General features: G+C 39.6%; 2 protein-coding genes across 11 annotated transcripts in view; one reads left to right on the top strand and one right to left on the bottom strand.

Annotated features, from left to right (window-relative positions):
• RNF170 (ring finger protein 170) overlaps window positions 1–9,446 on the bottom strand; it is a 61,108-nt gene extending 51,662 nt beyond the window's left edge. Inside the window, exon 1 of one of the 5 annotated variants that reach the window (XM_072635042.1) lies at window positions 9,373–9,446. The gene's annotated coding sequence lies outside the window, so the exon portion shown is untranslated. Of the gene's footprint in view, window positions 1–8,068; window positions 8,632–9,372 lie in introns of those variants that run through there. The other 4 variants (XM_072635043.1, XM_072635044.1, XM_072635040.1 and 1 more) reach the window with 4 other exon arrangements.
• The window catches only part of HOOK3 (hook microtubule tethering protein 3), a 112,268-nt gene continuing 96,743 nt past the window's right edge, over window positions 8,960–24,484 (top strand). For 4 of the 6 annotated variants that reach the window (XM_072635034.1, XM_072635035.1, XM_072635037.1 and 1 more), the window contains exon 1: window positions 8,960–9,376. In XM_072635034.1, the coding sequence (XP_072491135.1) occupies window positions 9,320–9,376 (57 nt within the window). In that variant the 5' untranslated portion in view covers window positions 8,960–9,319. Of the gene's footprint in view, window positions 9,377–9,491; window positions 10,205–24,484 lie in introns of those variants that run through there. The other 2 variants (XM_072635039.1, XM_072635038.1) reach the window with 2 other exon arrangements.

The raw sequence follows: 24,484 nt of genomic DNA, 5'->3' as shown, positions 1-24,484 counted from the left end.
GCTGATCCTATCTTTTGATCATTTATGAATTGGGGAATGGCTATTATTTTTAAAAATTTAACTCACTTCTCTATATTTGAGAAATTAGGCCTTTAACAGAGAAACTTAATTCAAAATTTTTTTCACAGTTACTATTGCTAACTACATTTCCCTCAATTCCAATCCCCCCACCCCGTTTACTCTTATTCTCTCTCTCCTTTTGCCCTTTTCCTCCTCCTTTTGCTCCACTAATCTGCCCTTCTTTCTATTACCCTACCCCTTCCTGTAGGGTAAGATGGATTTCTATACCCAATTGAGTGTGTATGTTATTCCCTCTTTGAGCCAATTCTGATGAAAGTAAGGTTCACTCACTCCTCCTCACCTCCCACCTCTTCCCCTCTTTTTTCTTGTCTCTTTTATGTGAGATAATTTACCCCATTCTCTCTCTCCCTTTCTCTTTCCCCTAGTACAATCCTTGCTCATCCCTTAATTTAATTTTTTAGATATCATACCTTCATATTCAACTCACACCTGTGCCTTGCAACTACTCTAATAATGGGAAAAGTCTTATGAGTTACAAAGATCATCTTCACAGGTAGGAATGTAAATAGTTTAAATTTATTAAGCCCCTTAAGATTTCCCTTTCCCATTTATCTTTTTATGCTTCTCAAGAGTCTTGTATTTGAACGTCAAATTTCCTGTTCAGCTCTGGTCTTTTCATTAAGAATGCTTGAAAGTCCTCTATCTCACTGAATGTCCATGTTTTCCCCTGAAGGATTAAAATAAGTTTTGCTGGGTAAGTGATTCTTGGTTATAATCTTAGCTCCTTTGCCCTCTGGAATATCACATTTCAAGCCCTCTGAGTCTTTAATGTAGAAGCTGTTAAATCTTATGTTATCCTGACTGTGGCTCCACCATACTTGAATTGTTTCTTTCTGGCTGCTTGCAATATTTTCTCCTTGACCTGAGAACCTGGAATTTGGCTATAATATTCCCAGCAATTTTCATTTTGGGATCTCTTTCAGGTGATGATTGGTGGATTTTTTCAGTTTCTATTTTACCCACAGGTTCTGGAATATCAGGGCAGTTTTCCTTGATAATTTCTTGACAGATGATATCTAGGCTCTTTTTTTGATCATGGCTTCCAGATAGTCCAATAGTTTTTAAACTATCTCTCCTGGATCCATTTTCCAGGTCAGTTTTTCTTTTTTTTTTTTTTACCAATGAGATATTTTACACTGTCTTCTATTGTTTCATTCTTTTGGTTTTATTTTATTGTTTCTTGATTTCTTATAAAGTCATTAGCTTCCATTTGCTGTATTCTAATTCTTAAGGAATTATTTTCTTGTGAGCTTTTAGACCTCCTTTTCCATTTGGCCAATTCTGCTTTTTAAGGCATTCTCCTCATTGGCTTTTTAGACCTCTTTTATCATTTGGCCTAGTCTATTTTTTAAGGTGTTACTTTCTTCAGTTATTTTTTGTGTCTTCTTTACCAAGCTCTTGACTCGTTTTTCATGATTTTCCTACATCATTCTCATTTCTCTTCCCAATTTTTCCTCTACCTCTCTCACTTGACTTTCAAAATTCTTTTTGAGCTCTTCTATGGTCTAGATCAATTCATATTTTGCTTGGAGACTTTGGATGTAGTAGCTTTGACTTTCCTGTTTTCTAAGTGTTTGGTTTGATCTTTGTTGTCACCATAATAACTTTCTATAGTCAGAGGTTTTTTCTATTGTTTGCTCATTTTCCCAGCCTATTACCTGACTTTTAACTCTTTGTGAAAATAGGTCTCTGTTTCGAGGGTGGAGGGCACACTGTCCCAAGCTTTAGGTGTTTTATGCAGCTGTTTTCAGAGATACTTCCAGAGACCAGTAAGCTTTTGCTTCTTCCAAGGTGGTATGATCTAAGGAGAGGTGTTTGCTGCTCTCTTGGCCTGTGCTCTGGTCTGTGAGGGACCACAGCACTCTTTTCTGCCTGGAATTGTGAGGAGGGTCCCACCTGCCCCCTCCACTGTGGCCACAAGTTCTGCTGTGCTAGTGCTTCTCCTCATCCTGGAACTGCCACCCAGGACTGCAACTTGGATCCGAGTGTGGGCAAAGCAACAGAGACCTGCCTCAATGCTAGCAAAAATACCCCTCATCTCCTTCTCACTGGTTGTTTGATGTCCTTACCACCTATGGACTGAGATCTCCAAACGCAGCCATTGCTGCTGTCACTGCTGATTCAATCACTCCCAAGGCCTGTGCTAAACTGTGCTCCGCTCTCACCCAGGTGCAATAGACCTTTCCTGCTGACTTTCTAAGTTGTCTTTGGCATCTGTGAGCTGAGAAGCCTGGAACCTGATACTGCTGCCAGTGATTTAGTCACCCCAAGGCTTGCTCTTAATTTGCTGGGGCCCGATCTGCACTGGTGCAACCTGTGCAGGACTGCACTCCTGTCTCATCCTAGTGCAAGAGACCTTTCCTGACAAACTTCCAAGTTGTCTTGGGCTGTAAATTTTTTTCACTCCATCTTTTTGTGGATTCTGCTGTTCTAGAATTTGTTTTGTCATTTTTAAAAGGTATTTGGAAGGGTTTGGGGTAGAGGTTTGGGGCAACACCCTACTTTTACTCCACCATCTTGGCTCTGCCACCCCAGACTTTGGATATTTTCACTGGCTGTCCTCTATACCTAGGACACTCTCCCTTCTCATCTCCACCTCTTGGCTTCCTTCAAGTCTCAGCTAAAGTTACGCTTCAAGAAGCCTTTTTTGATTCCCTTAATAATAGTGCATTAACTGATATATTTGTAAAGTATTTAGAGAAGTGCCTGGCACAGAGTACTTTGTTTAATGAATGCTTCTTCCCTTCCTCTTATCCCCTAATGCTTTCCCTCTTTTGATCACTTTCAGTTTATCTTGCTTATATCTCATTTGTACATAGTTGTTTATAAGCTGTTTCCCAGATTAGACTGTGAGCTCCCTGTGGGCAGGGATTGGTTTGTGCCTTTCTCAGTTTCTCTAGCTCTTAGCACAGTGCCTGGCAGAAGATGGAGCTTAATAAATGCTAAGTGACTGACCAAACTGATTACCCATAGTTGTTTCTACAATGACAGGAAGTCAATTTTATTTCTGGAAATGTAGCAATATTATGGGCACCTCAATTAATAAACAACCATTTCTCACACACTTACCATCCTAGTTACTGAGGATACGAAGACAAAAACAAAACTGTCCCTGTCCCCAAGGTGCTTATTGGGAAAAACAACATGTTTGTGTGTGTGTATATATATATATATATATATATATATATGAATAAACTACACACTTATGTGGGCAGGTAGGTGGCACAGTGGATAGAGTGCTAGCCCTGGAGTTGGGAGGATCTGAGTTCAAATATGACCTCAGACACTACTAGCTGTGTTACCCTGGGCAAATTACTTCACCCAGTTTGCCTCAATTTCCTCATCTATAATGAATTGGAGAGGGAAACAGCAAACCACTCTACTATCTTTGTCAAGAAGATCCCAAATGGGATCATAAAGAGTTGGACACAACTAAGTAACTAGACTACAACAAAAATACACTTATGTCCCAAAAGGCTTTACTAGCTTAAAATTGAGATAAGACTTTTGGGATACACGTATGTATAAAATGTATAAAAGTAAATACATTTGGCAGTGGTAAGACTAATATGGGAGAGGGATTGGATTTTTGTATAGCAGCTGGCATGAGGGGTAAGCTCTGAGGGAAGCCAGGGATTCTTAGGTGGAGGTGAGAAGGGAGAGAGGGTTCCAGGAATGGGGGACAGGCTGTCAGACAGAGAGGACAGGGAATGTTATGTTAGGAATAGTAAATAAGCCACTTTTACTTGAATGTAGAGGCCATGAAGGAGAGTAACATAAGAAATCTAAAAAGGAAAAGTCACAGAGTTCAAAATATCCAAATGGAAGTTGATAATGTAGGATTGGAATTTAGGAGAAAGATATGGGTTGGATATATAGGTCTGGAAATCATCTGAGACGATCATTCAAAGATGACTGCAGAGAGTAGACAAAGAAAAGCAGATGACCTAGGTAAGAGCCTTGGAATACTCCCCCATGGTTAGAGGCCAGGATTTGGAGGTTATTCCAGCAAAGAAAACTAAGAAGGTGTGGTCAGACAGGTAGAAAACCAAAAGAAAGTGGTCTGACAAAATCCAGAGAGGAGGGAATATCTAGGACAAAGAGGTGAACAACATCTAATGCTATTCTGACTTCAATAAAGGCTATTAGATCTGACAAGTGATCACTGTTAACTTTGGAGAAACTTACTATGGAGGGCTTACTATGTTCCTGGCACGAAGGTCAGAAGTTAGATTATAAGGGGTGGAGTAATGAATTTTTCTTTATTCTGTCTTTTTCCAATGACAAGGACAGAATGAAGACATTAGAGGAAAAAGGATTCAACTCCAGAAGCAAGACTACTTACCTGACAGCACAGTTAGGAATATGGATCAAATAGTGTAACTTTGCAAAGTTAAAAAATACCATTATTACTACTTATAAACATTTTCTGTAAAGAGGAAAATCTCATATTCACTAATGAATGTGATAGGGTGTGACTATATTTCTCTCTCCTCAGAAGCACAGTACTTGTTAAGTGGAACTGAATGGGTCATTGTATATAGCAAATCACATAAATACTTAAGTGATCTCCACATATTTACAACTTTAAGTCCTGGTTTCATACACATGCACAAGAAGACACAGAGAATTAGGACTATCTTAAGAGTTAAATACATAAAATCATTTACATTATAACAGGACAGGAATTCCCAATCTTTCTATGAAGGGTTAGGCTTCATTTCCTAAAACTTTGAAAATTTAGGACAGAAGAGGTGTTGACAGCTAAATACAAGAGTCACTGAAGATGCCGACTAAAAAAGAGAGTGGAGAATTACTCCGACAGTATATATTGCCTAGGAATAAGCAGAAGTGGATGGCTGCCAGAATTGTTCTTAACTCTGGGAATGCCAATGAACTGAGATTTATTGGGCAAGGGTTGGAGATCTACCAGTAGATCTTGATCAGCTAGTTGTGGGCTCCTGTATTACAAGTACTGCAAGTATTTTATGCAAGAGAAAGAGAAGAGGGAATTATTTGAGCTAACAGGTCAAACAATGTTGGGGGGAGGGAAAAAAAGAAGGATGCCATGAATCACTGTCTACCTTACTTTGGAAAAGCTTTATGGAGGACATATGGTCAAATTTAGATATATTCTATAAGAAACTCGGTGCAATTAATTAAATGACTGAGGTAACAGAGAAAAGTAAAAATTTACTCCAAAGATTTAGTGCATTGGAAGCTGAAGATATGGTATTAATATCAATTCTGAAATAGTTTACAAGAACCTAAGAAGGTTTTAATTCTCTACCTTTTTTTCCAGTAAGGTCTTATTTAGAAAGGAAGTTCTTTTTGCTTGGCTTATATACGCAACTAGATATGTAGTGCAGTGGACAGGGCACTGGGCCTGGAGTCAAGAAGACCAGAGTTCAAATCTAAGCTCAGAGGCTTATTGACTGTGTGACCCTGGGACAAAGTCATTTAACCCAGGTTTGTCTCAGTTCCTCTTCTGTAAAATGAGCTGGAAAAAGACATGGAAACCTCCAAATGGAGTGGGAAAGAATCATATGAGACTGAAAAAAAGATAAAACAACAAAGGCATACCTGAAATAAGAACAGTGCCTTTACTACCTAGTTGTAAGGAATTAATGAATGAATGAAAAGCATTTATTGAGCACTTACTAGGTGCACAGCACTTATGCTAACTGCCAGGGATACAGAGGCATTCTGTTCTCTCAAGACTTTGTATATATCTATGTCATGCTATGGTTTCCCAAAATGTAAACTAGGGATAACATCCCCTACCCTATCTACCTTACACAATTTCTGGAAGGATCATGATAAGAGATGTTAAGTACTTTGAGGGGAGCAAATGGTTCTAAAAATGCTCGACATTATTCCATATGTGGAGTCTTGTTAGAAAAATCTATCAAAAAAGATAAGTGAAAGTATGACCAAATCCAACACGATCTCATCCCTGCTTCACTGTCATTTCTTTTTAATAGAGGACTCCTCTAAGTACCAATAATGCTACAGCACCAAAGGGTTATGCTTCTGTTCTAGTGTTGCTAGGACAAAAGAGAAGCATTGAACTTTACCTCAGAATACAGTAGTGTTTACTTATCAGATAAACACAGTAAGGACCCACCTAACTGGTGAGGAGACAGTCCTGAAAACTACTGCCCAGATCTCCAGTTTTCTCTAAAGCCTTCTCATTTCACATAAGTTCCACATAGGTACCTCACGTAAGTTCAAAGGAAAAACTGGTGACTCATCCTCAAGTACAAGGAATTTTGTGAGCTACATGTCTTTACCAGGTATCAGTAATCATCCAGTGGGCCTTTAAATAAACTTCATTTCACTATTTGTAGGCAGATCCACAAAGAAACACTGAGAAGACAAGGAGATAGTAGTACTACATACTGTGGGTAAGAAATAAAGCTTTATAAAGGGGGACAGAAGATCAAGGCTATCTAAACCTGGCAAACTGAGTAAATGTATCGGTAGTACTTGATAAACAGGCCTGTAAAGTTTGCATAAGGCAAAGCACAAAGGAATTGTGTTGAGTCAAATTCAATCCCATTTATAAGCATTTATTCACTTGAACAACCTTGAAGAAGCAGCAGAAGGCCAAAGACTTATAGGAATGAATTAAGCAAAACTGGGAGAAATTTGTTTTGAACTAAGTTGAGAGACAGTGGAATTTACCACTATTGGCATTTTCTTCACTCCCAATAAGTAAATTCTCTCTTCCAAGGCACAAGAGCAATTATTCAATTTACAAATGCCTAAGGCACTAAGAGGTGAAATGCTTTGTCCAATTTCATACAGCCAGGAGGACCAGAAAAGGGGACTGAACCTACGTCTTCCCCAGTTCAGTCTACTAAAACCTCTTGTATGGTACATTACTAGAAGATAAATCGGTCAGCCAAGCATTTAGTAAGTACTTATCACGTGATAGACAATGTGCTAGTAAATGGGGATACAAAACCATAGGTCCCTACCCTCAAAAATCGCACATTTTAATGGGGAATACAACATGCAGATAATTACATATATACAAAATACCTACAGTGTAAACGGAAGATAATTTCAGAGGGAAGGCATTTGAGAGGTGGTAGAAGAGGGAAGGGACACGAAAAGCCGCCTGCAGAAACTGGCATTTAAAGGTGAATCTGGAAGGAAGTAGGAAAGCTAGAGGGCTGAGGGGAGGAGGAGGAGGACCATTTCAGACATTGGTGAGGGGCAGCCAGTGAAGAGGCCACTCTTTCAAGCTGACATGATACAATGGCCATAAAAAAAGTGATAGCAATTTTGTGACCTTCTAACAAGACCTTGGTAACATACCATAAAAAATACGCAACAATGTTTCTCTCCTTATTCCTCCTAGCTGCTGAGGATGATTAATAAAACGCAGCCAGGATGACCCTACTGGTCAATGGTCCAACTCATTCCTCCTCATCTAACGTTTTTTTATAAACTTCCATGTTCCGGGCCACCCTCTTGCAAGAAAGCTTCCCTTTCCCCAAGTAGGTTGTAGCCTTCCTTCTCTGCCTCCCCACACTTCACAACACACCTCGCCAGTCCTTCTCCTAAAACATCTGAATAAATGATACCGATTATTTGCAATCTCCCCTGAGGGCTCCACGAGCGCACGTCTCAAACCTGCAGAGTCCTTGTATGCTAAACTGATCTAAGATCTTGTCCAGCTTTACCACCCCCCCAAAAAAATGGGGGTGGGGAGGACAGAAAGGGAAGCCCTGAACTGACAGCAAAGCTACCTCGATGGGCCCAAAGGAATTCGTGCAGAGGTTTGGCTGGGGTGGGGGGGAGCGTTTACCGCCTAAGTAACAGTAACCATTTGTGACAACCACATCTTGCCTCTTCCTCCAGGAAGCCAAGGGGACTGGGAGAACTGACTGGCAGTAACACTGACGGTGGGAAGGACTGGGGAGCCCAATTCTCCAGACTGCGCGCCCGGAAAGGCGCTCCAGGCCTAAATACTCACCCACCACCGGAAGCGGCAGCCACCTGCCCACACCGCCTCCCAGTCCTGGAGGCCCCAGAGAATCAATGAAAAGGCCCAGGGAAGGGGCCGCCCGGACTACACACCCGGGAAGGCGCGCAGGGGCGCGGGGTCGGGGGCCCCATCACACACCTCGGGCGGCCAGTCCGTTGCAGGCCCAGCCCCGGGACGCGCAGCTGGTCCAGCCTCCAGTTATCTCTGCACGGCGCAGGCCCGGGGAAACCCCGCACCGTGTCCCGGGCCCGGAAGAGGTTCCGGGGCTACTACCACGCAGGCGGGCGTCCAGGCCCCTAAGGATATTGCGGAAGCCGAAGCCGGCGGACTAGCTCCCGATCGCCTCCGGGCTGCCCAGCAACGGGCGACTCCCTCCCACCAGCCCGGCTCCCCTCCCTCTCTCCAGCTCCCCCTGGAGGAGGAGGAGCAGAGAGCAAGAGAGAGCGGATCTGGGGCGGGGGCAGGACCCGGGAGGGAGTGGGACCAGGCGGGGGTGTGGCGGAGCCGGCTAAGGGGTACGTGGGAGGAGCCACAGATCCGTCGCCAGGGACGGAGGGGGAGCGTGGCCGACGCCGCGCGCTCCCTGCCGGCCGCCGGCGGGGCGGGAGCGCGCGCACCTTTCTCAACAGCTGACAAAGCAGAACGTCAATTTTAGTTGACTAAGAGAGGGATTATTTCCGGCGACTCGCCCCGCTACCCCTCCCCCAGAGATAGTCCCTGGTTCAAATTTTATTTATTTATATACTGAGGTTTCCCCATCACCGCTGGCGCAAGCGCAAATCCCGTGCGTCGGGGAAGGGAGAAGAAGGGGTGGGGTAGGGGTGAGTAGACAACCCCCCGTTCGCGCGTGCGCCGCGAGCACGCAGGAGGCGCCGGGTGTCAGGTCGCGCGCTTACGTCGTTGACGGCTCGGACGGACTGGCCGGCGAGGAATGTGATTGTGCGCAGTGGGGGCGGCAGCGGCCGCAGCCACAAGCTGGCTGGGGAGGAGGGATAGTCCGCCGGACTGCGGGCGTGGTCGGGAACGCCGAGAGCCGGCGCGCAGGCGGAGCGGGACGTGGGGAAAGAGCGGTGACGGGCCTGAGGCAGCTTCACAGGCCGGGGGGCAGTGTAGGTGGTGGGAGTGGGAAGGGGAGGCCGGCGTAGCGGCCCGGACTCTCCGGACACAGGCCGCGGCGGCGGCAGCGGTTTCCGGCTCGGCGGGGAGGGTGGTGCCGCCGCCTGAACCCCGGAGTGGAAGATGTTTAACGTGGAGTCCCTGGAGCGGGTGGAGCTGTGCGAGAGCCTCCTTACCTGGGTACGTGACCCCGGTAGCCGGACGTCCATCCCTTCTCCAGTGCTTTTCACATTCGGGTGGGGGTAAGGGGGGACTGAAGAAGGGGGAGCACCACGGGCGGTGACACCGTCACATCCGGGCGGGCGGGGGCCGCGTCGACACACGGGCCGGCCCCCCCATTTCTACCCCCACCGCACTCCCCCTCCCCGGGATGACTGGGAGATGGGGTGGGAGCCTTGGGACTACGTCCTGGCCAGCCTGAAGTTCAATCTAGCCCCATCTCCGACGTGGAAACAGGTTCCGTGGAGGCTAAAGATGGGGCGTGAACGATCCTTTAATTAAGGAGGTTGTTTGCTGCTTGTGAAAGGCTCTAGGGCTTCACCCTCTTGCTTACGCTGGCCCTGTATCCCCGTGAAGCCAAGAGAACTCTGTTCAAGGACGGCTTCCTGGTAGTAAGCGTAGTCTTTGTTTCAGCTGAAACCTTGCGATGCCAAGAAGGTGCTAGGGTGCTTTAAAAAGGCGCTGCGGTGGACAGGGTCCCCGGCCAGAAAGACTGGAGTTCAAACCTGGCCTGAGACCCTTACTAGCAGTGTAACTCTGGGCAAGTCACTTAATTCTGTTTTGTCTCGGTTTCCTCATATGTACAATGAGCTGGAGAAGGAAACGGCAAACCTTTTCGGTATCTTTGCCAAGAAAACCCCAAATGGGATCATGAAGAGTTGGACACCACTGAAACAAACGAACAACAAGGAATTTGCCCCTGTCTCTGGAATATCCACCTTGGGAGAAGAAGGGGACTTAACACTAAAAGGACCATGAGCAAAATCACACAGGAATAGATAGGTATAGGTATGTTTACGTTTACATATCTCATCCTAAACAAACTCAGGATCCCTGGACACAGTAGAGTCCTGAATTTGTTTAGGCTGGGATGAATACTTGAAGGCAGTTGAAACAGCATGCATTTTGAGCAGAAAGGAAGAGTTAAAGGCAAACGTGGATTAGTCAGAATATTTGGGAGTCTAAAGGAATCATAGAGCGTTTGGGAGCCAGGTAACTTTTAAATTGTTTTATGCTTGTTTGTGCTCAAGTTCTTAAGAACATAGACTGGTATGGTGTGCCTAGTGGAAATTTAAACTTCTTGCTGCTGTAAAGACAGTACATTGCTCCATTGTACTGTAATAAATAGGGAAACTGTAGTAGCGTGAAGATTTTCCTAAAAAATAACCTCATGACTCATGTATTTCAATATCTTATGAACTAAATCTTGGGGGGATGGAGGGGGAGGGAGACAGTTACCAACAGTAAAATCTTGATGTAATGCGATAGGTTGAAGTTACACCTATAGCTTCAACTAAACTCACTGTATTCGCATCGTATCCCTGCTGCTCACAGTACTGCTGGAAGAAAAGTTGAGACTGGTTTCACTACACATTTGTTACCATTCTCAACTGGCCCTTCATTGCTGTGCACCAGTATTGCGAAAAGCATTCTAATTGCACTTTCTTCAGCTATTGTTTTTCCATACCTGCTCTTCTCAAGCAGTCTACACCATCATGCTTTGCTTCCCCCTTGGCCCCAATCTTTCCCAGCAAAGAGCCTTGATTTGTCATCTATTAGGATTCCTCTCTCCTCTCTGGTTTTACGCAGAATTCATGTCAGCAGCTTGCCCCTTCAATTATCTCTTCTCCTCAATTTGTAGCCCATTCTTATCCACTGACTATGTCTTTGTTGCTTTCAAATATGGTTAGATCTCTCCCATCCTTAAATCTTGACTTGACCCCACCTTTCCTCTAAGCTGACATCTTATTGCTCTCTTTCTTTTCATAGCCATACTTCTAGGAAAAGCTGTCTATACTCATTATCTCCTCTTTCTCACTTTTCACTTGCTCCTTTGGGTCTCATCTCCATCAATGAACTGAAACTGCATCCTCTACAGTCATGAATGATTTTTTAAAAAGATTTTTGTTGGTACTTTTTGTGTTGACATACTGTATTCCTTTCCCTTCCTCCTTTAAAAGAGCTCTTCCTTATAACAACAAATACCAGTGGTCTCTTAATTGTTAAATTCCATAGCCTTTTCTCCCTCCTTATTCTTCTTGACTTCTCTGAAGTATCTGCCACTATTAACTTCCTTCATCTGAGTATTCTCCCTGAATGTTTGTGACCCTGATCCATCATAGTTCTTTTTCTACCTGTTAGTTAGAGTGATCCTTTGTGGGATCATCCTCTGTGTCTTGCATGCTAACCATAGCATGAACACCAGGCTTTTCCATGGGACCTCTTTATGTCTTTCTCTGCAGTGTTTTTTTTATCTCATCAGTTTCTATAACTCTTTGCTGATGACTCCCAAATCTACATACCCAGAGCTTTTGTCTTTCTTAAGCTCCATCAACAACTAACTGACTATGGGATGTCTTCACTTGGGCTGCCCACAAGCACCTCAAACTAAATATGCCTGAAACAGAACTCAGTATCTTGCCCTTGGACCTTATTCTTCTTTCCCTATTTATTTTTTTTCTCCTTCCCTATTTCTGCTGAAAATACTACCATTCCAGTCACCCTAATTTGCAGCTGAGGAGTCATCCTCTACTCTTCCTTCTCCTATTATTTACCATGGGTGGTGCAGTGGATAGAGCACCAGTGCAGGAGTCAGAAGGACCTGAGTTCAAATCTTACCTCAGACACTTGACACTTACTAGCAGTGTGACCTTGGGCAAATCACTTAACCCCAGTTGCCTCATCCTGGGTCATCTCCAGTCATCCTGATGAATATCTGGTCACTGGATTCAGATGGCTCTGGAGGAGAAGTGAGGCTGGTGACTTGCACAGCCCTCCCTCACTCAGAAACAAAGTCAAGTGCAAGTCATGTCATTATTTCTCTGATGGCATGGTCTTCTTTGGCAGCAAAGGACAAATACACACCATGATTCTCAATTCTTCATTATCTCTTGCTTTTCTGTACTCACATTACAGTCACTTTGTTTTTTTAAATTTATTTATTTTTAATTTTCAGAATTCACTTCCATAAATTTTTGAGTTCCATATTTTCCTCTCCAATCTCTCCCTCTCTCCCCCACATGACATGTAATTTGCTATAGGTTCTACATATACATTCTTATTGGACTTATTTTCACATTAGTCATGTTGTAAAGAAGAATTAGAACCAATGGGACAAACCATGAGAAAGAAGAAACAAACAAAAGAGACAGCAAATAATATGCTTCAATCTGCATTCAGACTTAATAGTTCTTTTTCTGCATGTGGATAGCATTTTCCATCATGAGTCTTTGGGAGTTGTCTTAGATCTTTGCATTGCTGAGAAGAGCTAAGTGTATCAAAGTTAGTCATTACACAGTGTGACTGTTATTATGTACAGTGTTCTTCTCGTTGTACTCACTTCACTCAGAATCAACTCATTCAAGTCCTTCCAGGTTTTTCTGAAGTATGCCTGCTCATCATTTCTTACAGAAGAGTACTGTTCCATTACGTTCATATACCACAACTTATTTGGCCCTTACCCAGCTGATGGGTATCCCCTCAATTTCTAATTCTTTGCCATCACAAAAAGAGCTGCAATAAATATTTTTGTACATGTAGGTCTTTTTCCCATTTGTATGATCTCTTTGGGATACAGACCTAGAAGTGGTATTGCTGGGTCAAAGGGTATGCACATTTTATAGCCCTTTGGGCATAGTTCCAAATTGTTTTCCGAAAGAGTTGGATCAGTTCACAACTCCAACGATTCATTTTTATGTTCCAATTTTTCCACATCTCCAGCATTTATTGTTTTCCTGTTTTGTCATGTTAGCCCATCTGATAGGTGCAGTGTGGTATCTCAGAGTTGTTTTGATTTGCATTTCTCTGTCAGTAGTGAGTTAGAGCATTTTTTATATGACTATAGATAGCTTTAATTTCTTCATCTGAAAACTGCCTGTTCATATTCTTTGACTGTCAATCAGGAAATTACTTGTATTCTTATAAATTTGACTCAGTTCTCTCTATATTTTAGAAATAATGCCTTTGTCAGAGACACTGATTGTAAAAATTCTTTCCTAGTTTTCTGCTTCCTTCCTAATCATGGTTGTTTCATTGACTGTGTACAAACTTTTCAATTGAATGTAATCAAAATCATCCATTTTGCATTTCATAATGTTTTCCACCTCTTGTCTGATAATAAGTTTCTTCCCTTCTTCATAGATCTGACAGGCAAACTGTTCCCTGCTCTTCTAGTTTGCTTATATATCAGCCTTTATATCTAAATTGTATATTTTGACTTTATTTTGGAATATGGTATAAGATGTTGGTCCATGCCTAGTTTCTGCCATACTATTTTACAGTTTTCGTGAGTTCTTTTCCCAGAAGCTGGAGTCTTTGGGTTTTTCAAACTGTAAATTGCTATAGTGATTGTCCGCTGTACCTTATGGACCCCAACCTATTCCACTGATCCACCATTCTATTTCTTAGCCAGTACCAAGTAGTTTTTGAGGATTGCTGTTTTATAAATGTTTAAGATCTGGTACAGTGAGGCCACCTTCTCTTGCATTTCTTTTGATATTCTGGATCTTTAGTTCTTCCAGATAAATTTTATTTTTCCTAACTCTGTAAAGCAATTTTTTGATTGTTTGCTTGATATGGCACTGAATAAATAATTTAATTTAGGTAGAATTGTTATTTTTATTATATTAGCTCAGCCTGCCTATGAGTAGCTGATGTTTTTCCAGCTATTTAGATCTGACTATATTTGTGTGAAAAGTGTTACAGTCATTTTGTATAAGCCTGCATTGTCTCTTTTCTGGACAATTGGCTTCCTTTTATCTGGTTTTTCTGCTATCAAATCCATTCTGACAAAATGATCTTAAAGCAGAGGTTTTACTGCTATTTCTTTGCTCAAGAAGCATAAGTGTTTCTTTATTGCCTTTATATCATTACCTCTTTAGAGTAGACGTCTTTAGCATTTAAAATCCTTATTAATCTGACTCTGGCCTAACTTTTCAGACTTAATAATCCCCTTCAGGCCCCACATGTTCTAGCTAAACTGTACTACTTGTTCTTCATGTCATTTTCCATTTCTCACTTTGATGCTAGTTGTTCATTGGATAGAGCGCTGGACCTAGAATCAGGAAGACCTGAGTTCAAATCCTGATTCAGACACTTGTGTCTGGACAGATCACTTAATCTGTCTTAACCTCAGTTTCCTCATTTGTGAAATGGAGCCAGTATTAGCACTTACCTCACAGAGTTGTTTTGAGGACTAGTTAACATAATATTTGCAAAGCACTTAGGAAAGTCCCTGACCTATAATAGCATTTAATAAATACTTGTTTCCTTCCTTCCTTGCACAGGATGCACACATCCCCTTCCCCCAATCCATGAATCCCATTCTCACTTCTGCCTCTTGGAAACCCTAGTTCCTACCAATGTTCAGCCCAAGTAACACCACCTCCAGGAGGACTTTTCTGTTTATCCTAATTGTTAGTGCTCCACTCCCTCCTATCACCAGGTATTTATTTTGTACTTATCTTCAAAATAATTATTTGTGAACATGTATCACACAAATGCAGTAACCTTTTTTGTGTCCTGTACTCCTTTGGCAGTCTGGTGAGGCTTATGAGCTACTTATCAGAATAATCTTTTTAAATGCACAAAACATATAAAATTACAAAAGAGACCAATTATATTGGACTACAGTTATCAAAATATTTTAAAAGCAAATTCATGGACTCTAGGTTAGAATGTAAGCTGCTTAAAAAGAGGAGTTGTCTCACTATTATATTTGTTTCCTAAGGAGCCTAGCACAGTGCCTAGCATATAGGTGCTTAATAAGTGCTTGTTGATTGAACACTAGAAGTATATGGTGATTCCACTGCACTATGTACAATTGGCAATTCTAAAAAGTATGATATTAAGAACAAGTGAAACATCTTGGTTTAAAAGGCCTATTTTGAGGGTAGTTGCAGAAGGCTAGTAAAAGAACGAATAAGATTTAAAGTTTGATAAGGTATATGAAAGCTAAAGGATACATTTGTATGGTATGTGGAAGTAGATTTGTCAGTGGTTTGGATACAAAGAGGGAAGGGAAAGGATTTGAGATTATTTGCTTCAGAAACTGAACAAATTGTACCTTTGTTGTGGTAGAAAAATGAGGAAGCAGATACAAAAGTCAGATGAGAATAGTGATCGTCTAATAGAAACAAATCCGCTTGATTTAGGTCATGTTCCTAGATAGGATTTAATGCAAGTGAGAAAACAGTAGTAAATAAGTGTAGAGGAGGAAATGCAAAGCACCAAGAAAAGTACTCCTAGGAGATACCAATTTGGAATAGAAAAATGAATAACTGCCATTTTCTGACAATGAAGGAACAGACTGAAAGGTAAAAGCAAATAGAATGGTCTAGAACAGGATTTCTCAAATTGATATAGCTAAAGAAAATGATAAGGCTTCAAGGATGTAGTGTGAAACCTGTAAATACTGATTCAGGGGCCCCTAGGGTTTGGGATATCCTTAAGATAAAGAAATTGTCAGCCAAGTTTTTGGTACAAAATAGAGGAATTTAAATCTTGTACTATACTTCTCTACTCACACAAGCATCACTTCTTGCCTGAATTGTTGTAATAGCCTCCTAATTGTTTTCCTTGCTTCAAGACACCTTCTTTTATCTCTTCTCTACATAGCCACTAAGGTGATTTTTCTAAATGGCAACCATTTTTTCCTTTCCCATCTTCCTCATAAACTCCCTATTGCCTCATATGTCAAACAGAATCCTTTGATCATCATTTAAAACTCTTCAGAACCTTGTCATTTCCTGTCTTCTCAGTCTTATGCCCCTCCATACATTCTACTGCCCAGTCATTCCGTCCTGCTTTCAGTTCCTTACGTATAGCATACAATCTGTATGCCTTTGTCCATCATTTTGGTGCCCACACCTAGATGCATTCCTTCTTCATTGCCTCCTTTTGAAGATTTAGCACAAGCATCACCTTCTACATACACACTTTCCTGATGCCTCTCATCAAAAGCTCTTTGCATTTATTTTGTACATACTTATACGTGTTTATTCTGGCTCCCCAGTAGAGTGTGAGTTTTCTAAAGGAAGGGACTGTTAACTTTGGTCTTTGTGTCTATACTCCTTAGCATAATTCCTGTCACATTATAGGCCCATTATTAATGCTCATTTGATTTTTAAAAAGTTTTTGTGTCATAAGCATTTTGATACATAATTTTCTATTTAATATTTTAGAGGAGAAAATCTTGTGAGTATTTGAAATATCAAAAATTCTTCAAATGACTTGGCATTTCACTAAGTAAATGTCCTGAAGTATGAGTAAAAGAATTAAAGAAGGTCAGAATAATCCATTTTCAGAGGTTCAGAGGATGTCGATTGAAAATATAGAGTATTTTTTGATGGTAATTGCAGAACTAAGCAAAAATTTCTATAGTAAGGAATATAAAAGATAAATATAGGCATATATCAGTGTAAAATTTTAGAGGAAGTGTTAGCACAGGCCTAGTCTGTCTAAGATTTGTTGTTCACTCATTTCAGTTGTGTCCAACTCTTCATGATTCTGTTTGGGATTTTCTTGGCAGAGATTCTGAAGTGATTTTCCATTTCCTTCTCCAGCTTATTTTACAGTTGAGGAAACTGAGGCAAACAGGGTTAAGTGACTTGTCCAGGGTCACACAACTAGAAAGTGTCTGAGTCCAGATTCATTCTCAGGGAGATGAGTTTTCGTAAGCCCAAGGTTCCATCCACTTTGCCACCTAGATGTCCTTGGGTAATACTTTAAAATGATCTTTCATGAAAGGTTTGACACTTCTTTTGAAATTGCCTTATATTCTCCTTCAGGAAAAATTACATTTTAAATATCTGGTGGTATAGATATTTTATGCTTGTATTTTTGTCAGGTTCTAGTTATTTACACTTTATAAAAGATGTACCTAGTTTTTCTAGTTAACTCTTAACTTTACTAAAAATTCATTCTACTAGTTAATCAACAGTTTTTGTATTGATTTGTGAGAAATAGAATCACAAAGTGTTAGAACTACCTCATATTGTAATCCAGGAAGCCCCAGATTAGGGAGGATAAGTAACTTGCTCAAAGCAAAGACTGGAAGGAACTAAGGTTTTCTTAAAAATTCAGTGTTTTTCTCACTAAACTTATAGGTCCTCAGTTACTAATGTTTAGTACCTGTTAAAAATATTCTCACTTATTACTCCCCTAACTTTATTTTTGCATTAATACTTTCTAGTGAGTTCAATATTGTGGGAATGAATAGTTTGGCTTATTTGGGTTACTATTTACCATCACTAAACCTCCCTGATCCCATACTCAGTGGCAGGTAATTTTTGAGTCTTTTGCAGTGCCTAAAAAATACAACTTTCTTGTGGTTTCTAATGAATTAGGAGAAATTAAGTAATTCTGTAATTTTTTCTTTACAGAACATAAATGATATAAAAGCACAGTGTTCACAAATAATAAAAGGGAATAGGTTCTTTCACAAAAATAATATCTTCACAATCCTGTGATCAAGACTTCGATAAAATTTGTTTTTGAGTATGAGAGTTTTTTGAGTTTCTTGGGGAGTTCTTGGGTATAGAAACTTAGTCTGACAATGCGGATTGGCACCTTTTCAGTAATTTATATCCTGCAAGATTTTCCTGGAGGTAGAGAAAGAGTAAGTGATGGTTTACCCATGTTCTCAGTGCTACTATGTCTCAGACATAGGACTTGAATTCTGATTCTAAGGCTGACTATTCCCTAAGCCTCATGAAAGACTAAAATAGTTAAATGGACACTGAATTTCAGAGAAGAAAGTCACCATAGTCCGTATAATCTCTCTTTCAACTTTTTTTGCCATGGTCCTTTGATAGTTCAAACCAGGGGTGGGGAACCTGCAGCCTCGAGGCCACATGTGGCCCTCTGGGTCCTCAAATGCAGCCAAGTTTTATGGAACAAATCCTTTTTATTAAGGGGATTTGTTCTGTAAAGTTTGGATTCAAAGGGTTGCCCGTTGACCTAGAGGGCCACATGTGGCCTCAAGACAGCAGGTTCCCCACTCCTGTCCAAACCGTTATTGCCATTAATGTTTCTTTAAAGTATTTCTAAATCCTGAGAATGTATCATTTGAATATTAAAATTCATGAGTAACTCAAGCAAACTAATCTGGATAGTCAAAGTAAATTGTAAAATAAGTCTGGGTTGTTGATTCAGAGGGTGGGGAGGAAGACTATAGAGTTGACATTTTCAAGCATAGACTGCTGAGCTTGTCCCATTTATTTGGATATTGCTTTTAAGCTCAAGAAGGCAAGGCAATAAGTGAGTGAAACTAATGGAATAAGAATCAAGTGTCATTATGAATGTTTCTTCTATTGGTCAAGATTAGAACATTTGTATTTTGTACCTGGTGATTGGTAGATTTGTAGTAAATAATAGTAAGACCTCATTTATCCAACATCCTTGTTTAGAACAAATTAGTTGTTCTAGTTCCGGCTTGTCAGATGTCATATCCTTTATCATTGAAATATCTCTCCCATCCATTTCTTGACTCAACCATTTGTCCCCAGTGCAAGGGCTGGTCTAGTGTTCGTTACTGTTCAAAAATATGATCTAAAAAGCAATAACAGTTCAAAAGATCTTCAGATTCTGGTCTTCTCTCTCCTTCCAGCTCATCCTTCACATCTCGGATACAGCATAGTTCTGATACTGTTGCTCCACTGAATAAATGTAAACTCCTTAGCCTGACATGCAAGAAAAAGTGGATTTGGAGTAGAGACCAGGACTCTGATCTGAGTTCTACTGTTTGTTATCTCTGAAACCTTAAGCAATTCGTGTACTCTCTTGGCTTCAGTATTTTCTGATATGTAAGAGGAGAGGATTAGATTCTCTAAATCTTCCAGCTTTTACATCTATGACCCTGTCTATGATCCTGCATAATTTGCCTTCATTCTCTTTGCCAGCCACATCTCACTTGCCTGTAATTTGTTGTAGTACAGTTATACTATTCAGTGGCCTCTGAACTCACTCTGTGCTTTAACTTCCATCACTTCCATTCCTGCATTCTGCTTATTGAAATCTTATAGAACCTTCTAGGTCCAGCTCAAATACTATCTCCTCCATGATGAGGATGATAGCTAACACGTAGCACTATATGCTAAGTGCTTTACAAATATTAACTCATTTGATCCTCAACATGGGAGGTTGATGCTATTATTATCCCCATTTTACAGTTGAGGAAATTGGGGCAGACAGAGGTTAAGTGACTTGCCTAAGGTCATACAGCTAGTAAGTGTCTTAGATGGGATTTAAACTCAGCTTTTCCTGACTCCAGACCCAGCACTCTATCCACTGCACCTTCTAGCTACCCCGATCTCGTGGCCAGAATAGATCTTCTTCTGAATTCTTAATACCATCTATATTTGACCCTCCAATGAAATCTCAGAATACCTATTTCTGTAATGCTGCCTCTTGCATGCTTATTTACCCTGTGTAAGGTCAGGAGCACTGTCTTATTTGTAGTTGGAGTTGGAATTAGATCTCTGTTCAAATGCTGCCCTAGACGCTAGCTTTGTGAAGAGTTATTTTAGTGAATCTCAGTTTCCTCATATGTAAAGTAAAAATGTAGCTTTACAAATAATACTTCACTTTAATTTACTTTCTAAATAATTTACTCTAACCCCCTCCTTTTGCAGGAAAGGAAAATGAAGCCCAGAAAGTTGAAATGATATGGTCAGAGTTATACAGCCAGTAGTGACAGAACCGGGATTGCAGCTGGTAGCTTCTCTCTCCAAGTCTGTGCTCTCAGCGTTATCACAGGCTCCATCCCAAAGCCACCATTACTATAAGTGCCTCTAAATTATTATGACAAGAGAAATTTCAGCTCTGCTGCTCAGAATCTTCATGTACAAGTTACTTAAATGCTTCTCTCAGAACTAATAACTTTCAGGTCCTTTCTGTCTGCGCATGATTTTCTCCTGCTTTGACATAGCAAGGTCCAAAGTCTCTCTGCCTTAGCTGATGGGGAGATAGAAGGAAGATGGGCCTATTAATGTTAGTTCTGCTTTGCATTTTATTTTTCTCCCAAAATTTTTGTTATGAACTTTGCAAACATATAAAGAGTACAAAAAGAGGATTGCCCATAAAACTGTGACTGTTTTGCATGTTACGTGTGTAAATATAGTTTATTTCTAAGTATATCTTAAAATTATTTTTCAAAATTTATTTCTCTAATAAAAATTTATTGTATCACATTGGAAAAAAAAAAAGAGAAACAAAACTCTTGTAACAAATATGCATAGTCAACCAGAGGTGATTACCTCTGATGAGGCCGATAGCATGCTTCCTTATCAGTCCACTGTAGTCATGGTTGTTCATTGCATTGATTAAAGTTCTGGAAGCCTTTTGGAGTTGTTTATCATTACTATGTTGTTGTTACTTCATAAATTATATTTGAACTTCTCACTTCACTCTGATTTTTTATGAGGTTTGTAAAAGTCTCTTAAAGTTTCTCTGAATCTCCAATTTTAACCTACGTGTTTGGTTGGTGTTTTTGGTTTTTGACTGGTGCTAACAAGGGAATCATATGAAAACTTAAGGTAATAGGTCTGTGATACAGTTTTGCTTTAATGTAATTTTCTGTGTTTTATAGATGAATTATATGAAATTCTGAGTCTTTCTTATCTAGTACATGGTATATAAGGATCATTTCTTATGACACGATATTTCATTATTTTCATATTCCATAATTTGTTCTGCCATTTTTCCATTTGATAAACATACATTATTTCCAGTTCTTTGCTGTAACAATTGGGGCTGCTATGAGTATTTTTGTACATATAGTTCCTTCTGCTCCATCTTTCATGTCTTGGGGATGTATGTTGGGTCAAAGGATATGCACAGTTTAGTAACTTTTGGAGTAACGTTCCAAATTGCATTTCATAATGGCTAAATCAGTTCAGAGCTCTACCAACAATTTTACCTGTTTTCCTACATCCTCAGTAACAATTCTTGTTTTCCTTTTTTGTCATCTTTGCCTTTCTGATGGGTGTCATTGTTTTAATTTGCATTCCTCTTATTATTAGTCATCAGGAACATTTTTCTACGTAATTGTTGATAGATTGAGAACTGTCTCTTTGACAATTTATCAGTGAAGAAAAGACTCTTGTTCTTATACATTTGAACCAATTTCCCTGTGTGTCTTAGAAATAGTAATAATAATAATTATATGGGACTTTAAAGCTTGCAGAGTGCTTTGCAAATATTCTCATTTGATTCCCACAGCTAAGTAAATACTTGAGGATGGATATCAGTCCTTTATCAGAGAAATCTGATGGAGAGATTTTTTTGCCTGGCTAACTGTTGCTGTTATAATTCCAACGGAATTGATTTTGTGTAACAACTTTCAATTTTATGCAACAATTTTCCATTTAAAATTTTTATTAAAGTTAAAATTCTAACTTTTATTAGGTCAAGAACTCATCTTGTATCCATACTTGTGAGAGATATATGATTTCTTTTAGTTTATGAAATGATCTTTAAAGGTGTGTCAGATATTTATTTAGAATTTATTGCAGCATTTACTGTTAAGATGTTTTTCTGCCAGACCTTGTTTAACAGTTTTAATTGAATAGAGTCTTTATGCCAGCAGTTGGTGCACTTGTGATTATTCAGCTACTATGTTCAGTTGCCTCTAAATCTTCAGTACCTAATTTGTTCTACCCATGACATTTTTTTAACCAAATGGTTTTGATTACTTCTTTGTAATGTAGCTTGAGATCTGGACCACTAGAGGCCCTTTTGCCTCTACCTTGAATTTAAAACTAATGAAATTTTTATCCTTGTTTTTGTCTTTGTTATTTAGACAAGAAATAATGTGTGTATCTCAATTGAAATCCAAGCTTTGACTGATAGCATTAGCCAACTAATTTTAACATTGGGTAAAAGTCTGACTCTGAAACTGACCTGAGGGGCTGTCACTCACTTACTTGCATTTCTGAAATAAATTTTATTTTTTATGGTGCTAATTTTATGTTGTTTTGAAATTTTTTATTTATTTTTTTAAGTTCAACAAACATTATTGGTTAGTTATTATCATTGATATGACCTACAATTAGGTCTTTATCTATAAAGCATAGAGTGTGTACCTTCAAAGCTAATTTTAATTTTAAACTAAAAATTTACTTTTTTATTAAAAAAAATTTTATTGATGTATTTTGTTTTTACATTACATTTACATATTACTTCCACTTTCTGAAAGTTCTTGTAACAAAATAAAACAATGAAGTAAAGCTAATAATACAGTGATCTCATCTGATGTGCAGACAACTCTCCACATCTGGAGCTCCCTCCCATGTCTCTATTTTTTTAAATTGTTAATTAATTTTTAATTTTCAACATTCACATCCTCAAGATATTGAGTTCCAAATTTTCTCCCCATCTCTCCCCTTTGCCCACCCCAAGACATTGTGCATTCTGATTACTCCTTCCCTTAATCTGCCCTCCCTTCTATCACATCCCTGCCTTCTCTTAACCCCATCCCTTCTATTTTCTTGTAGGGCAGGATAGATTTCTGTACTCCATTGCCTGTATGTCCTATTTCCCAGTTGCATGTAAAAACAATTTTTAACATTTGTTTTTAAAATTTTGAGTTCCAACTTCTCTCTCTTCTTTCCTCCCTATCCATCCCCATTGAGAAGGCAAGCAATTCCATATAGGTTATACATGTGTAGTCATGCAAAACACTTCCGTAACAGTCGTGTTATGAAAGACTAACTATATTTCCCTCCTTTCTATCCTGCTCCCCATTTATTCTATTCTCTCATTTGACCCTGTCCCTCCTCAAAAATGTTTACTTCTAATTGCCCCCTCCTCCCATTTGCCTCCCCTCTATCATCCTCACCCCTCTGCTTAACTCCTTCCCCCCTTCTTTTCTGTAGTGTAAGATAGATTTTTATACCAAATTGAGTGTTCACATTATTTCCTTCTTAAGCCATATCCGATGAGGGTAGAATTCACTCTTCTCACTTCTCCCCTCTTCCCCTCCATTGAAAAAGCTTTTTCTTGCCTTTTTTATGGGAGAAATAATTTACCCCATTCTATTTCTCCCTTTCTCCTCCCAGTATATTACTCTTACCCCTCAATTTTATTTTTTAAAAATATCATCCCTTCATATTCAACTCACTCTGTGCCCTCTATCATATATATATGTGTATATATATATATATATATATATATATATATATATATATATATATATATATATATATACATATATATATATATATAATCCCTCCAATTACCCTAATACTTAGAAAAGTCTCAAGAGTTATAAATATTATCTTTTCATGTAGGAATGTAAACAGTTCAACTTCAGCAAGTCCACTATGATTTCTTTTTCCTGTTTACCTTTTCATGCTTGTTTTGATTCTTGTGTTTAAAAGTCAGATTTTCTGTTCAGCTATGGTCTTTTCATCAAGAATGCTTGAAAGTCCTCTATTTCACTGAATGTTCAGTTTTTTCACTGAAGTATGATACTCACTTTTGCTGGGTAGATGATTCTTGGTTTTAATCCTAGCTCCTTTGACCTCTGGAAAATAATATTCCAAGCCCTCTGATCCCTTAATGTAAAAGCTGCTAGATCTTGTGTTATCCTGATTGTGTTTCCCCAATACTCGAATTGTTTCTTTCTGGCTGCTTGCAATATTTTCTCCTTGACCTGGGAGCTCTGGAATTTGGCTACCATATTGCTAAGAGTCTTTCTTTTGGGATCTCTTTTAGGAAGCAATTGGTGGATTCTTTCAGTATCTATCTTACTCTCTGGTTCTAGAATATCAGGGCAGTTTTCCTTGATAATTTCTTGAAAGATGATGTGTAGGCTGTCTTTTTAATCATGGCTTTCAGGTAGTCCAAAAACTTTTAAATTGTCTTTCTTAGATCTCTTTTCCAGGTCAGTTGTTTTTTCAGTGAGATATTTCACATTGTCTGCTATTTTTTCATTCCTTTGATTTTGTTTTATAATTTCTTAATTTCTCATAAAGTCATTAGTTTCCATCTGCTCTGTTCTAATCTTGAAGTGATTACTTTCTTCAGTGAGCTTTTGGACCTCCTTTTCCATCTGACCAGTTATGCATT

This window comes from Notamacropus eugenii, chromosome 1 (assembly GCF_028372415.1).
Source record: "Notamacropus eugenii isolate mMacEug1 chromosome 1, mMacEug1.pri_v2, whole genome shotgun sequence".
NCBI classification, from domain to species: domain Eukaryota; kingdom Metazoa; phylum Chordata; class Mammalia; order Diprotodontia; family Macropodidae; genus Notamacropus; species Notamacropus eugenii.
Note: the sequence above shows the minus strand (reverse complement) of the source record. Positions and strands in the feature narration are given on the sequence as shown.